At 48.8% G+C, this 16,360-nt stretch overlaps 1 protein-coding gene across 1 annotated transcript in view; it reads left to right on the forward strand.

The window, feature by feature from the left end:
* Positions 1-273: 273 nt before the first annotated feature.
* HNF1B (HNF1 homeobox B) overlaps positions 274-16,360 on the forward strand; it is a 49,752-nt gene continuing 33,665 nt past the window's right edge. Inside the window, 4 exon segments of the mRNA XM_033091504.1 lie at positions 274-617; positions 5,216-5,415; positions 10,197-10,461; positions 11,927-12,162. Coding sequence (XP_032947395.1) covers positions 274-617; positions 5,216-5,415; positions 10,197-10,461; positions 11,927-12,162 — 1,045 coding nt within the window.

Here is a 16,360-nt window from a genome sequence, read left to right on the forward strand (position 1 = left end):
CTCTCGGTTTTCCCCCCTCCCCACAACCATTTGCATCTTGCCGAAAGCCGGGCCCTCCCCATTAATTTGCATATCTTATATGGCCTAATGGTGGCGATCATGGCAAGTTAGAAGTTTTCTGACTTCTCGGAGGAGACTCCGGGACCCCGGGGAGTAACAGGTGTCTGGAGGCTGAAGGGTGGGGAGCTTCCTGGACTTGGGGTTCTCTTGTGAAACTCCCCACCACCCTCTTCTCTTCACCCACACACCCCCTTCTTTTTCTGTCCTTGGAAAATGGTGTCCAAGCTCACGTCGCTCCAGCAAGAACTCCTGAGCGCCCTGCTGAGCTCCGGGGTCACCAAGGAAGTGCTTGTCCAGGCCTTGGAGGAGTTGCTGCCATCCCCGAGTTTCGGAGTGAAGCTGGAGACCCTGCCCCTGTCCCCCGGGAGCGGGGCCGAACCCGATACCAAGCCGGTCTTCCATACTCTCACGAATGGCCACGCCAAGGGCCGCTTGTCCGGGGACGAGGGCTCCGAAGACGGGGACGACTATGACACTCCTCCCATCCTCAAGGAGCTGCAAGCGCTCAACACCGAGGAGGCGGCGGAGCAGCGGGCAGAGGTGGACCGGATGCTCAGGTAGGTGCAGACAGAGTTGGGGAGTACGCGCCGAACCCCTGGAGCCCCGGCCTTGTGCCGCTTTCCCACCAGAGAAGTCCCCCGGGGGGCGCTCCGCTTCTCTCCCAACACCTGGACCCCTCCCAATCCCTCTACCCGACAGCCCCGAGCCTGAGGCTTCATCTCCCCTTGCCCAGACCAGTGCCCCGGCCTGAGGGCCCCTCCTGGCGGGGCTGGGGCTGGGCCTCTTAGACCCGAGCTGCGAAGCCCTTTGCCTAGAGGTTTGCCCGCGAAACTGAAGGTGTGAGTAGGTGCCGTGAAACCTCAGTGGTTTCCCAGGAGCAGAGGCTCGGGCCGCACAAGTCCTAAACCACGCATTTCTCCCGGGCGCCTCCTCTCCCGTCCGGGAAAACGCAGGCCGACCTAGGGCACGGCGTCCCGGTGTTCTTTGCAGAGGGACAGGCGTCACTCGGGCCGGGATCAGGGGGACGAGTTCTCAGGTGGGCACTCCTATCTGCAGCGCCCATGCAAGGCCCAGGATTATCCGGAATCCGGCCCCCACGCCCCGCACCTGCAAAAGTGTTTAGATTTGCAAAGGGAAATGTTTGCATGTTACAGGGTGAGGGTGGACCCGCACCGGGCAAAAGAAACCACATATCTATGCAAGCGAGGGGTAAATGCGGCTAAAACCCCAGTTCGCGGCGGATCTGGTGGCCACCTGAGAAAGGAGGGCGTTTCCGGATCTTACTGCTGACACCCGCGTCCCCGGGAATTCAGGCGGCTGGCCGGCAGGCTATCTCCCGGTCCGGGATCGTTTGCTGGGCCTCCTTGACCGGTGTAGGGCTTTGACAGCTGGTTACTAATTATTCAAGGAGTGGAGCGGTTCCCTTTGACCGCGCGTTGCTCCGGGCCACCCTGCTTTAGGACCTAACCCCTCGCGTGGCCCCGGACACTTCAGCACCGCGGTTTCACGGCAGAGCCAGGACTGAAGTCGCGTCCTGGACTCGGGCAGCCTCAGTTGCACGCCCGCAGCGTCACTTTGGGATGGGATATGACCTTGCATTTGAATTTGCGATCTGGGGACCTGGCGGCTTACTCTTTAGGAAAGACAATCAGAGGACTTCTAGATTTTCCCCCCAAAATACTTTGCTAAAATTCGTAGGTTTGAGGTTCTTCCCTCGTTGTTTCCTCGCGTGGCGGCGGTTTCTCCCCTTCCGATGTTGGTGTGTAGGAAGGGGAAAGGGGTGAAAACGGGCAGCTGAGGCGCCGGGGCAGCCTGGCGGACTAAGGAGCTCCAGCTGCCTGCCACCCGGCCCGCCCGGCCTAGGCCCACACGCCGGGCCATCGGCGCCCCCTTTGTAGCCGCGTTCTAGGAGGATCTGGGAAGCCCAGCGCGATCGAAGGCGCCCCTCCGCACTCAGCCCCGCGCAGGGCTGGACACGGCAGAAATGTAACATAAACTGCAGCACGTGGAGTTAGGGTGTTATTAATTTATTTCTATAAATCATCAACAGAAAGATACACAAAGAGTTGTGATTAGGTTGAAAAGAGAGCCGGGTTATTCATTGGTGAAGTTGTAAACGGGGCTTAGAAGGGGAAGGAAATCAAAACGTGCACGCGGGGCTGCTTGCGGCTTCCAGCTCACACGCACCGCGCTGCGGGTGCTGCGGCCAAGCCCACCTAGTCCCCAGCGCAGCCCCGGGGCCGCTGATGCCCGCAGGCCAGAACCCTGGAGAGCCGGGCCTGGCCCTGGGCCCTGGACCTCAACTTTCTACCCTCCGCAAAGCCCTGGCTCCAGCTGAGCGGGGAGCGAGGTTTAGAGGGCCCGAGACCCTCACCGGGGTGGAGACGCAGGACAGAACCCAAGGTTTTTCTCCCCTTCCCAAGCGGGTGCTGCCTTCCCTCCTCCACCTTCCGGAGTGGTCGGACTTTATTAAAGTAATTTTTCAAGAAATTGCTAGCGGTTCCCAGGTCACTGCACAGTCGGCTCCTGAACGGCAGACACACGCACTCCCTTTTTTGCCCACCCTGTTTCCCTAAGGCGGAAAGGAAAGAACAGGAAAAGTCACTTTGGGGAGCGCTGGGAAGCTCTTTATACCTCCTAGGAGAGAAAGACGAGAAGGGAAGGTTGGGGACCTGCGCGCTGCTGGGTCCTCGGCTCCGGGTCCAGCCCGGCCTCACTCGCGGGCCTCCAGGCTGGCGCGCGGTGGCGTTTGGAAAGTGGCTACTTGCTAAGCGGCAGGAATTAAGGCTTCTTAAAGCGTGCGGCCAGCTGCGCTGGGGTGCAGGGCGGTTCTGCTCGTGGGCCGCGAAGGCATTGTTTGAAAAGGAGCGAGCTGGGCAAACTGTGCGAGCACCCAGGTCCGGCTTTTGACACCTGCGCTCGGAGCACAAAGGCCGCGCGAGCTTCTGCGGATCCGTGTACTTATCGGGGTTGGAAACCCCTGAACCTGAGTTGTATTTTCAATTTTAATAAAGTAACCAGTTCTCCGGGCTCTTCCCGGTGAATATATGTAAATTCTGGGGTCAGAGCGATAAAGGTAACTACGCCATCTTACCTCCAACTCCAGTCCTTTAATGCGGGCTTAAAGGTTTGCTATAGTTTATAGGGTTTTCTTGGGCTGCTGCTGCTTCTTTTTTTTAACCTTCCCAATTGTAAAGCTAATTCACTCTTTCCACAGAACCCCTAGCTCTTAGAACATTACGCTATTTCGCTAGGTTTCTTAGACACACAAAATGAACACAGGTAAAAAAAAAAATTTAAGCAAAACAAAAACTACCAAAGAATTTGTTAAAGTAGTATTAACTTTTAAAATCCAAATACTTTTTCTAACTTTAGAAGCTATCGTTTGAATCTGTTGAAAGTGTTTTTCCACCCTTAAAATATCTGTGGAAATATTCTCCAGAAATAGGCTTTTAAATGATCTCTGATGTTTCTACAGGTATGTCCAAAATGGTACATTATTTTTCTCTTACTCTAGGTGAATTCTCCATGTTTGAAACTGTAACGTATTTTCTCTTTTTTTGTTGTTGTTACTTCATTATATTGTATTACTTGAAAGTGCCTTTATAAATACTTGAGAAATTCGTTAATTTATGTGTAATTAATCAAAAGTTTGAATTTCTCAAAAACATCTCTGTCAAATCCTGTGTTCTCATGAATTTAATATCAAATAATGGCTAAAATAATCAGTTATTCAAATGCTTGCAAAATATCTCAGTTTAATTATTAGATTTTTAATTCATTAAACAAAATTTATTTTATTTGCCATATTATAGGCACCACTTGGAAATAAATTGATTATTTAATTTGTAACACTGTATCTGTTTTTACCTTTTTCCTTCTGCTTTATACCATTTTTTTTATTGTTTCACCTGAAACTAATTTTTCCCTTCATTTTTTTCATGTTCTATCAGGCTGTTATATACATCAACATAGAGTTATTTTTCAGTTAAATATGTACCTGCATTAAACAAATAGTGTGTATGGATGTATTGCTTTTTTAATACTTCTGTTCTATACTATGCATTATTTTCTTCCTTCCTTCCTTCCTTTCTTTTTTTTTTTTTGTTTTGTTTTGTTTCAAATGACATCTCAGTTTTAAGTCACCTATTCAATACCCAAGAAACAATACTGGCAAAGTTGAAAACATTTTAAATAAATAAAATCCAAAGGCATTAACCCACTGTTCTAAAGAAACTTTTTGCACATCTGAGTTTATGAGAAATGAAAAGTAGAAGCCAGTTCTTATCTCAAGCTTGAAATTTGGGACAAATATTGCCTTCCATATACTCTTACCCAATTAGAGCAGGAATGTAAGAATACAGGAAAACAAGGCATTGGGGATTGTTAATGTCTTAACCAGAAATTGAAATTATTCATCCCGATTAGGTTTTATTTTGGAAGTATAGCTGTTGTGTGATTGATTTTGTTTTGTTTTATTTTTAATGTTACTTGTCTCATCTCAGTGGAGTAATTCTTCAGTCCCAGGAAGGAATGTCGTTGTACTTCTTAAAAATTCTAAAACTCTGAAAATTATTTAACATTTGGCTAGAAGTCCTCTTTGTGTCTCAGGAGGTAGACATACATGTTTTACTCCTATTATATAAGACAAGAAACTGAGCCACCCATTCAGAAGGAAAACAATGTGGGAGAAGTCTAGGTGACTTTAGGAACCAATGCTACCCCCATCATTTTGGGATCAGCCAGCCCAGCCCCAAGCAAATGGCCTCACCACTTTCTAGGGGGTCTCCTGTTGTTTCAGTCTCGGTCATTACAAGAAAATGAAGGAAAGCAAGATAAAATAGGAACTTTTCTTTCTGCTTAATGAGAGAGTGCTGTAATGCTTTCCCATTCCTGAAGATAGGAAGTCATCTTCATCTTTCCCCTCCTAATCTCAGATGAAAGGGATGGAGTGTACTATATAGGAGCTTTCATCTCCTCTGTTACTTAGATTCTATTTTTGGCCTTACATCTCGCCCAGGGATGTAGCTTGGACAAGGAGAGAAATAGGTGAAGGTCAGCGCTTTGCATAGAGTTTAGGTAAAACCCCTAGAAAGAGAATATTTCTCCCCAGATAACTTCCGCCAGCATCCTAACCATCTACTTATCTGTCTAGTGAGGACCCTTGGAGGGCTGCCAAAATGATCAAAGGCTACATGCAGCAACACAACATCCCCCAGAGAGAGGTGGTTGATGTCACGGGTCTGAACCAGTCACACCTCTCCCAGCATCTCAACAAGGGCACCCCTATGAAGACCCAGAAACGTGCTGCCCTGTACACCTGGTACGTCCGAAAGCAACGGGAGATCCTTCGACGTAAGTGTTTTAATCCTGCCTCTGCCTCAACCTGGAATGACCTTTGCCCTAACTCTGACCCCTGCGGGATGCCTCAGTTTCCCCTTCATCAAGAAGGCCTGTGTGGCACTTGGGAAATATAAGGAAGCTGGCAGGTAGATTTGGCCTTCATAGTTGCTGTACAATGGATTGACTTATGTCATTTTCTTCTTCCACAGTCCCTTACTACCCCGCCAGGTATTTTGACAAGTCTTTCAGTATGTGCAATGTACCTTGAATTTTTTGGTCCCTGCTTCCAACATCCTTCTCTTTGAAATCAAGTAGGTAACGTGTGTATATACCGGGGGTGCCAAAAAAAATGTATACACAGGATTTGTATTCATCTTTTGTTATCGGTATATAGTATTACAATTTTAATACAGTTTTTCCCTTCCTTAAAATGTGTGCGTGTTTTTTTGGCACTCTCTGTAGATATATTCAGAACCTGACCCTATTATTTTGGGGAGGGGGTAGTGACTAAGTTCTGAAGCAATTTAAGGTGCTTACATTTACCCAAACTGGTAGATTTGGGGGTCCTCATCTTGTGACCCTGACTAAAGAAGAAGCTATTCCTGGCTAAGACAGGATACAATAAAAGTATCTGCCTTTGGAACTCTAACCAATCAATTCTTGTCATTCCCATTCCCAAGCCCAAAGTGCTTTTCTGTCCCAAGATTTCTTCCGCTCAGTAATACCGAGAAATTCTTGTTTACAAGTCTAGGGAAGTTTGAACTTCATTTGAATGTCAAGAGTACAAATAACATAATTGTTTTTATTTTAGGAAAGTATACTTTCACATTATACTTTAATTATTTTGATCCTACCCTTTTCCTAGGAAAATTTTGTATGAGTTGTCACTCTTTAGCACACTGTCCTCTGAGCTATGGGCTTCTCTGTCTTTGTCAAGATATTAGTTTCCATCACTTGCTGGGTTGGGTTTTTTTCCCCTTTCCCTAGATGGCCACTTTGAAAACTCACTTTTGTTTTCTATCACACACTGTTCAGAAGTGATTGTTTCAGTATTTATTGTCTCACTGTCCATGGACTAGAAAGGCCTTCATGGTGGAAGGAAAGGTTTTTTTTTAGGTATTCATCTCATATTGTGATCGTTTGCTCTTTTGTTGGAAGCATTAAAATGGATAGATTAGAAGAAGCAAAGTGAGAGCTCCTTGCTGCATAGGGAGGAGGCTCAGAGTTGATCCACCCTCCATGGTGACTCGGTCTGTAAGAATTTGTGTTTCTGACATGAAGCAACTCTTTAATTCCTGAAAAGCCCATTATCAGGAGCCACAGTCTCCAGAGGCCAAAGAACCCTTGGAACCTGCCCTCATTCTAATCCAAGGCCCAGTTGACATCTTTAGTTTGAGCTGCCTCTCTGTGTTCAATGGGAGTTCCCTCAGAAAGGAAAGGGAGGCAGGAAAGGCTAAGTGGAAGCTTCTAAAAAGACAAGAGGTCCCAGAAAATTTCTCAAGGTACTTGAGAAGGAACAGTGTACCAAAATTTATGATAGTCTCTGCAAGGAATTTTTAAAAATTGTTGTTGTCATTGGTATTATTGTTCAAAGTCACATGAGACATAAAACTGAAGAAACATTTCTTCATCCTATAAATATTATATGAGCACCTACTAGGGGCCAAGCACTGTGCTTGGCTGTAGAAAAGGGAACAGGTTCTTTTCTCCAGTGATTCACAACCTAATGAAGGCATGAAATGTCTGAATAAATACTGACAACTGCTTTCTAAAGGCTGTTATAAAGGTATATACAAGGGGCAGCAGAGGAATTGCTAAACTGCCTGGATACATCCTGGAGGGCTTCCTAAGGAGGTGACATTTAACCCAAAATCTGATAGATGAATATAACATACACAATCACGGGACAAAAATTAGGAAGTGAGATAAATGAAAGAGAGAGACAAGTGAATGGAGTGGGAGGAAGGAGAAAGATGGGGGAGAATTTTTAAAAGGTATTACATGATCACAAATTTTCTTAAAGAAAAACAAAACAAATAAATAAATATGTAAGTAAATATAAAACCAAACAAACAAATACATGGCAATATTCATGGGCCCATTTACACACATAGCATCTCCTTGTCCAAGCCAGCTTCTGAGCCTATGTAAAAGGCTACTGACCCAACTTTTCCAAATTTTATGGGCAGTGAACATTTTCTGTCTCTTACTGCCCCCACCGCCAGCTCCCATTAATCTGGAAAGGAGTAGAGGAGAGTTGGTGGTGACTGGAGAACATGGGTCTAGTTCTTCAAAAATTGAGGGAGGCTAGGTAGAGTCCGGATGTTTCTGAGCATACAGGCAAGTCAGCCTGGCTGATCCCGTCATGTTCTGGGTTCTGAACACCATGCCAACTGCTGCCTCCTCAAAGGGCAGCCGACAGACAGGCGGCCCCCACAGAATTGGCGGTTGTGAATGTGTTTCACACCCACCACAGACAAAACTTCAGGAGTTGGTTTTATCTCCACCTAAGTCAGATTTGAAGGCTTTGTAGGTGTATTGTTTGCGGGGTTTTGTTTGTTTGTTTAGCAAGAGCGAATTCAAAGTTGGCTGGTTAGAAGTCTTAGGGTCTCAAGGGCTTGTTTCACATGCTGGTTTCTGCCCCACGTCCATGTGACTTGGGACAAGTCTGAACTTCAGTTTGAGTTAGAGAAAGACTTAACCAGTCTGAACCTCAGTTTCTTCATCTATAAAATGGAGATAGCAATACTTGGTACATGGAGAGGTCGTGAGAATTAGATGAAGGGACCCATTTAGAGGACTTTGTTCAATACCTCACCACACGAAAGGTTTAATAAATGTCAACTGTTATTACATCTGTTCACATCAAGGAAAGAACCTCAGATTAATCCTGGGTCCTTGGGCTTATCCAGACTGGCTTTGGCTATTATTCATAGTTATTCCACAAGGCTCCAGAGAGGAGAGAAGATACTGAGACAGAACCCCACTGAGCAGGGAACTTCTCTCTGCTCCTCTGATTGTCCCTAAAATGACTGCAATTAGATTGCTGCTATGAATACCAAATAATATAAGAGGTGTGAAAGCATTTTGAAAAGAATAAGTTCGATAGGAATTTGGGTCATCATCAGCCTCCTGACTAAGGATAGATGTTCTAAAACTAGTTAGGGCCCTTGAGGCTATTACCCAGACCCATTCCACAGATGGGGAAGCTGAGAGACTGGGAATTTAAGTACTTGGCCCTGTGTTATCTCATTGAGGCAGTAACTTTCTGCCAGTAAATTTGGCAGACTCTCTCAGGTGTCTAAAGGAATTGTTGGGAACCAGTGAAAACAGAGCCCCAAGTGGCTTGAGAATCCTCAGAGTAGGTGGGACCCAAATAAAAGGGGGACTTCGTGACATGTTCAGTCCATCAAACAGGGAGATGGCTCTTGACTCGGCCAGTCAGCAACTGGTGGAACAGAGCCCAATACCACGTGCAGCTGGGGTGCTAAGTCCAGGTGGGTGAGGGGCCCCCCGCTCCTTGTGATGGACCAAAATGGAAATGAATCCCTTGATCAGTAGTAAGTTCCCTGTTGCTGAAGGTGTACAGACTCAAGGACCACAAGATGAGGTGTGGTAGAGGGGATTCCAGCATCAAGTAGTGGCCTGACTTTGAACCTTGAGGATTTTGGATCCAGTTGTCTCTGAGACCTGGGGGAGTGACTTTAGGAACCGAGAAAGAAAAACATCAAGGTCCAGAACATGGAGACCAGCCGTTAGGAAATGAATCTGTTATGTGTCCTTGCTCAGCAAGGTGTTTGGCCTCTGTGCTTATTCATCCGTAAAATGGAATCAATCACCCTGATGAACCCTACTTCATGCGGATATGAGGAAGAGATCAACAAAGCTCTCTTCTCCCATGAGTAAATATTAAATCTCACTTAAACTGTACAGGCTAGGGTATCACCACCAGGCAAGCTGCCATCTTTTTTCATTCAACTAAAATGTACGGAGGGTCGTGATATACCTGGGTCCTGGGAATGGACAGACAGGAAGCATCTTTCCATCTGCATTTATCTTTCTCCAACTCATTAAATGCCATTCCTAAAAGAGTCCTATGGTTGCCGTTATCTCCATTTGCCATCTTTCAAATGTGTGAGTGGGTCTGTAAAACCTTTCCCTCATAAATGGACCCCTGGACACACACACACACACACACACACCATTGCCTATGAAATTATCTGAGATATAAAGTACTTCTCTTTCCAATAGAAAGCTCTAGCTATATTTATTTCAAAGCTGTAAAAGGTTTTGTGGTTGGGGTTTTTCTAAGAGCATAACATTACAATGTAGATACCTCGGATAAGTGAGGAAAGAGAGGGGTGGGGAGAACTATTTTCAGTCTCTGAATATTTTGTCTAGCTGCAAATTGTACCTTTGAGTAGTTTCTCCCTAGACCTGAGACTTGATTGAGTTCATCCCCTTGACATCAAAATACAAGAGTTCAGGAGACCGTGTTGCTTCATGCCTCAGGCTAGCGAGCTAATGGAAAATAATAATAATAAATTGCTCTTAAAACAATGGTTGGCCACATTGGAGCTCCTTCAAAGAAAGGAAAGGGGTGGCTTTGGTGGAGTGACCTGAGGTGGGCAGTGAGGGGGCCTGTTGTGAGCCTCCCCCCTGCACCCTCACGTGCAATAACAGCAGATGGCAAAGCTTAGGGGAGAAGAGTGTAAGTGTTTTTGTTCGTCTGTCTGTCTGTCTGCCAAGTGAAGGCTACAGACCCTATCAAATCTACTCCTTTCTCTTTTCAGAATTCAACCAGACAGTCCAGAGTTCTGGAAATATGACAGACAAAAGCAGTCAGGATCAGCTGCTGTTTCTCTTTCCAGAGTTCAGTCAACAGAGCCAGGGGCCTGGGCAGTCCGATGACGCCTGCTCTGAGCCCGCCAACAAGAAGATGCGTCGCAACCGGTTCAAATGGGGGCCCGCATCCCAGCAAATCTTGTACCAGGCCTACGACCGGCAAAAGAACCCCAGCAAGGAAGAGAGGGAGGCCTTAGTGGAGGAATGCAACAGGTAACACCACCAGAAGCTCACCCAAGCAGGCGGGCAGACACATGTACCCGAGATCATCCCCTCAGTCCTGGGATATTGAAATACTAGTCACCCAGATAAATGTGGCTAAATCAGGATTTCCCAAAGTGTGTTCTGCAGAACCCTAATTTTTAATTCGTTAATATATAAATTTGAGGAACATCACATGCATACATACTTCCTTTTAGGGAGTCGTGACATACATTAATATATTAAAGGCTCTGAGAAGTCCTGCAGTCAAGAAACCCACTCAGCTTTGTTGACTTGGTTGTTAACCATGGAATCTTTTTTTTCTGGGGCATATCCCTGTGAACTATTATTATTGCAGGGAAGATACTCTGAAGAGTGCCAATCTAAAATATGATTCCAGTGGAATGAGAATCCTGTGTTTGCCCTTCATGTAAACCAGGGAAAAGATATTCCTTACACAGACTGGCTCTGGCCTCAACCAATTGTTGTATACCTATTGGTCCAAAAGGAAACTTAACAGGAGAGCAAGATGAGTTGGATCTGTGCAGCCCACTCTGACCACACTGATTAGAGTTCTCTTTGTATCTTAACAACTACATGTAATTTTAAAGAAAACGATGAGAAATCCTTGAGATATCTTTTCCCTTCATTCCTGCACCATTCTCCCTGACGCCAACAGTGACTTCCGAAAAAATCTGCTCTTTGCTCTAGCCGGGACCTGTGGGCTCTCTTTCTCTGTCTCTGCGCTGGGCTGGGCTGGCAGTGGAAGGATGTGATCGGCGAGGTCAGGCCAGAAAGCGGGGAGGCCAAGTGATCAGCTGTACATGTCACAGAGTCCTCAGGCTGTGCTGTCTCCCCCTGCCAGCATCCAGTGGTGTCTAAGAATCTCCCTGACCCCTGGAATTAGGGGTTTACCCGCAATGATAAAACTAGAGACCAGCCGTCTCTGTATGCCCTCCTTTATACCTCACCTAGCTTGCCCTTTGTGGGAGATTCCTGCAGTACAGATAAGGGATCTGGCTTTTCTGGCACCTTTCTGGGATGCCTAAACCCCAAAAGACAGAAGTCCTTTAGGGTGCTATGAAGGGACTCAGACAGCCAGCGAAGAACTTGCCTTTTGTAGCTTGGGAAGAGGAGTAACGTAAGGAGGTGTCAGAAAGCCCAGTCCGGACCTTCCTCCTGAATTGCCTGTCCCCAGCTTGCTCTCTTCGTGCTGGAGCCACATCAGAGGCTAAGCCCCTGACTTTCAGGCACCAGAGCTTGCTCGGTATGTGTGGTCAGCCCCGCTCTAGTCATCTCATCAGAGAACTGCCCGGGCGATCTTTTCTCCAGACAGGCTTTTCCCTGGGCTCCCAACTCTCTGCTGGGCCTTTTTACACTCTTACCGGAAACCTCTGTGATTGTGTGTTTGGGGCCAAGCACAGGTACCCTCCTCCTGGCTGCCCTCACTCACCCGCTCCCCTCTGTTTGTTCTCAGGGCAGAATGTTTGCAGCGAGGTGTCTCTCCGTCCAAAGCCCACGGCCTGGGCTCCAACCTGGTCACTGAGGTCCGTGTCTACAACTGGTTTGCAAACCGCAGGAAAGAGGAAGCGTTCCGGCAGAAGCTGGCCATGGACGCCTACAGCTCCAACCAGACGCACAGCCTGAACACCCTCCTCTCCCACGGCTCCCCCCACCACCAGCCCAGCGCTTCTCCTCCAAACAAGCTGTCAGGTAAGCCAGCCCCAGGCCCCATTGCCTCGGCTACCCAACCAGCCTGCTTCTCCCAAGGGTCTCATCTGGCTCAAGAGGAGGCAATGCTTTGGGATGGTCCAAGGGCTGGTGCCCACCTGTTGACAGAATGTTCTTGTAAAAATAGTGTGTGACTGTGGTCGTTTCCTCTGAATCCTTCCTTGGCCTGCAGGGAGCCCTTTGCCCCGTTCTTTTCTAGTCCCCTTGCTTCTCTCTCCGTGGCTGCTGACTCAGCAGATCAGTGCTGCCATCAGATGAGACGGAGAAGGCTGCCTTGTTGGTAGGCCAGTCCAAACTGCAGGCAGAGCAGTTGCCTCCTCCACCCTGTCCACCTCCCACCTCAGAGCTCTGTCCAGCTCCAGTAGGAGAAGCCCAGGGTCCCCTCGGGGAGGGCCACTCTATGGGCGGCCTGTGCTTGTTGGCTTCTGTGCTCTGCCAGAGTCAGTCACCTGAAATCTTTGCAGGGATGAATTGGCCCAAACCGGCTGAGTGTCTACTGTGTGCTTCTGTGTGCCAGGCCCTGGCCTGGACCAGGATGTCTCTGCTGTGGGGGGTGGGCTGGTCAGGATGGAACCCCACATCTTCATTGGGGGAGTGCTAAGTGCGGCATCAGGTGTAGGCTGGGGTGAGCACTTCTCCCCCTGGGGCTTAGTTCATCTAGGAAACCTGGCTTCCCAAAAGGGGTGTGCTTATTGAGGCCGGTTTCGTGGCTGTGTAGACAGAGTGTGTTAAGTGCTCTTGTCTGCTCTGGGGAAGGGCTTGTGAAAGGAGAGCCAAGCACTGTTTCTCACTCGGGAGTGGTTCTGAAACTTGTTCCTCCCCTTGCCTGCTGGTTGCCCTTCTGCTGGGAGAGGCCTGAGATCTGGACCTGACCTAACTAAGTGTTGTGGGGGACAGGCTAAGAACCACCAGCTGGGCGGTATCCACGCATTCGTTCCATGCCGTGCCCTCCCATAGCTTGACCTCTTCAAGGGTCTCTGGGAGCCTGCAACCATCCAGCATGAAGCCTGGACCAGGACTCGGGGCTCGTCCACATGGGGAGCAATTTGCGTTCCTCTTGAGAGGCTCCCAGACTAACACTGGCCTGATTGCAGAGGAACTTAGCCCTCTTATGGAAACTCAAAGCAGGACTCAGAGGGCGCTGGCAAATGGCTTGTGGCCGGCACTGAGCAGGACTGGAGCACTTGCCACCTGCAGTGATCCATGGAGCTGGAGCTGGGAGCTGCAGGGGGCGTGGTTGGGGCAAGGGGCATTATTAAGAAGACAATGGCTATTGTGCTGGGACTTGTGATCTCCACACCAAAGTTAGGGAGCCTGCAAGCCAAACAAAGGCCCAGCAGCTTTCTGACAAGCTGGGGTTGTGGTGAGGTCACCACAGGGTCATTAGCTTAGGCATCCTGTGTACTGACAGAAAGCCCAGAGAGCTGGGGCCTAGAAACCTGGCAGCCCAGAGACCCCTCTGATTAGTCTGAGAAGGCACGTCCCACTGGAATTGGCCTCTCGGGGTCCCCAGAAGTCTTAGCCTTTTTAAAAATCATGAGATGGAAACTGAGGCCCGGAAAGAGGTAGTGACTCATCAAAGTAACACAGACCGATGGGCAGAACAGGGATTAGAGCTCAGGCCTGCTCATTCCCGTGCCATACTTTCCACAGCACAGGTACACGTGGAGTGTACCAAGTCCCAACCCCGTGCTGGTGGTGACTACCCCACACATCCCTGCCCTTGTGAGTTTATTATGTAGTTGGAAGACATCGTACCAGTGTGGAGTTCCCAGAACAAGCTGGGGGTTGAGATCATGTTTGGGGGCTTCGTGCATCAAGAAAGACTACTGTTTATGGAGCCCTAATTGTGGGACACTGTATATTTTCAGTGGCTGCCTTTCCTTCTGCCTTAATTTTCACTCAGGGGTCATCAAGTTAGTCCTCGTCTACATCTGGGGACTGGATTCTCTGGACTTCGTTTTTAACCTGGTTCTCGCCAGCCAGGTTAATTCTCGTCACTACAGCATGGCCAATTCACGTAACTTCTCAGAGTCTGAATTCCTCTCTGTAAAATGGGGACGTAGTACCTACCTCCTAGGGTCCGTGTGAAAGTTAAATGAGAGAATGTATACACACCATCTTTCCCCAGAAACCATAACTACTATCATTATCATTATTTTTGTTACCACAGAGGACTAAACAAGTGGCAGTGGAAAAAATGACAGGCAGCAGAAAGCTATTTCTTTTTAAGTTTCACGTACTGGGACTTTGTTCCTAAGAGGTAGTGAGATGTGCCTTGGCCCTGGAACTGGAAGTGCAGGTGGCCACTGGGCTGGTGGCTGGGGTGCAAGATGCTGGGATCGGCACCTGTGTCCCCTTCTCAGGCTGCCGGGGGTAGGTGGCACATGAGCTGTGACGGGGCTCCTAGGGAATGTGCCTGGGGCTAGGCAGACAGCAGGCTGGAGCCCAGTGCTCAGGGAAGGCTTTGGTCTGCAGAGCTTCATGGTGCACTTCCCGTCATGGTGCCCATGACCAGGGTAAGGTCTTTTGGTCTCTAACCAGTCCCAAAATGGCACTGCATGCAGAATACAAAGAGAGCTCTGTGGTAGCCGAGGAGAAACTAACATCCAGAGTCAGCACATCTGAGGCTGAGCTGGGGAGACAAGGCCCCTGTTCCCCAACCCCACACTCCCGCCCCTTCAAACACCAGCATCTGAGTCAGGAGGACTGGAGGTACCTTAGAGACAAATCTTTCCCTTGGAGCCTCTGCCTGGAGGGGAGCGCATCCCTTCGCTAACTGAGCCCCTTCCCTCCCAGCCACGCTTATTGCGTTGTGGCCCACTTGCCCACGATGACCACGGTGTGACCCTGGTCCTGGAATGTCCTGCACAATAGGAGTGGCAGGAGGAGCACTTTGCCTCTGTCAGCGGCTGATTGGTTACAAGGTGCCCTACAAACACACTGTCAGCAAAATCAGCTGTTTTCAGCGTGGCCCCTCCCGGCTTTACAATCACACATCAGCATGCAGCCCAGGGTTGTCATGGCTTTGTCTCCCTTATGCATGCTTAATTGACAATTAAGTTGGGGCTTTGAACCAGCCTGGCTGCCGCTGATGGGCCTTCATCTTTCCAGTGAGTGCCACAGGGACACCCTTTGTTTGCTCTTCTTGGGGGCCTGAAGTTACTGTAGCAGGCTGCAGGCAGCCATTTATCTTCCGGCTGGAAAACCTTTATCTGCACCACCACCCCATTCCAACTCTCGCCAGCAGGAGCTGTCCCTGGTTATAGGCCTCATGACAGCCCATTCTGAGGCCATTGAGCGGGCCTGGAGTGATGGCCCCTATCTCCATTCTGGAGTGGAATCAAGGGAAAGGCCCCCAAAAGGTCAGAGAGCAGGGCTGTGGCAAGGAAAAGGACTGGTTGGAGACTGGTGCTCGTATTGATCTCCCCGAGGAGGAGGAGGAGGAAGTTGGCGTGGGATGGAAGCTGGGCTAGCCTTGGCCCAAACCATGGGATCTGGCGGCGTGATTGTGGTGGCCTTGATCACTGTACCCTTTGCTCCAATCTGCAGCAAACTCACCTGGCCACCTCCAGCACACTCACCTGGCCGCCTTGAGACAGAAGGGAGGGGCAGAAGGTCTTCAGCAGCCTTCATTTACCCTACGCATAATGTCCTCACTCTTGTACGATCACTTTTCAAGTGGAGGGTAGGGGCTCATTCTCCTGGAAAGAAAATGAGGCACAGGGGCTAGCAGAAGCCCTTCCAGGGTAACTTTCAGCTACCCGAACCACAGCCTCTTTACTTAACATGTCTCTTTACCTAAGACGTGTTCATTTCTGTGGCTGCTAACCCCTCCCTCCCTTTGGACTCTATTCCTCTCTCTCTGAGCCCAGTGGACTTGATTGCCCTAATGGTCAGATGAGAGCTTGAAAACCAGGGCATCCTGCCTCCCGTTCACCCCCAGTCACGTCTCCCAAATTGGCTGCAGGAATCTAACCCTGGGTCTTAGACAAACCAAACTCTGGGCTAGGATATCTGTATGTTGCTATTGTCCCTGATGCCGAAACCCACAGGACCCAAGGAAATCTCAAAAGTGCCCACAATGGCAGGGTTGTAACTAAATGTAAATCATAGCAGCTAGTGTTGATTGAGCACTTCCGGGGAACCAGGCCCTGGGCTGAGCACCTATCTTCATCGT

This window comes from Rhinolophus ferrumequinum, chromosome 21, assembly GCF_004115265.2.
Source record: "Rhinolophus ferrumequinum isolate MPI-CBG mRhiFer1 chromosome 21, mRhiFer1_v1.p, whole genome shotgun sequence".
Taxonomy (NCBI): domain Eukaryota; kingdom Metazoa; phylum Chordata; class Mammalia; order Chiroptera; family Rhinolophidae; genus Rhinolophus; species Rhinolophus ferrumequinum.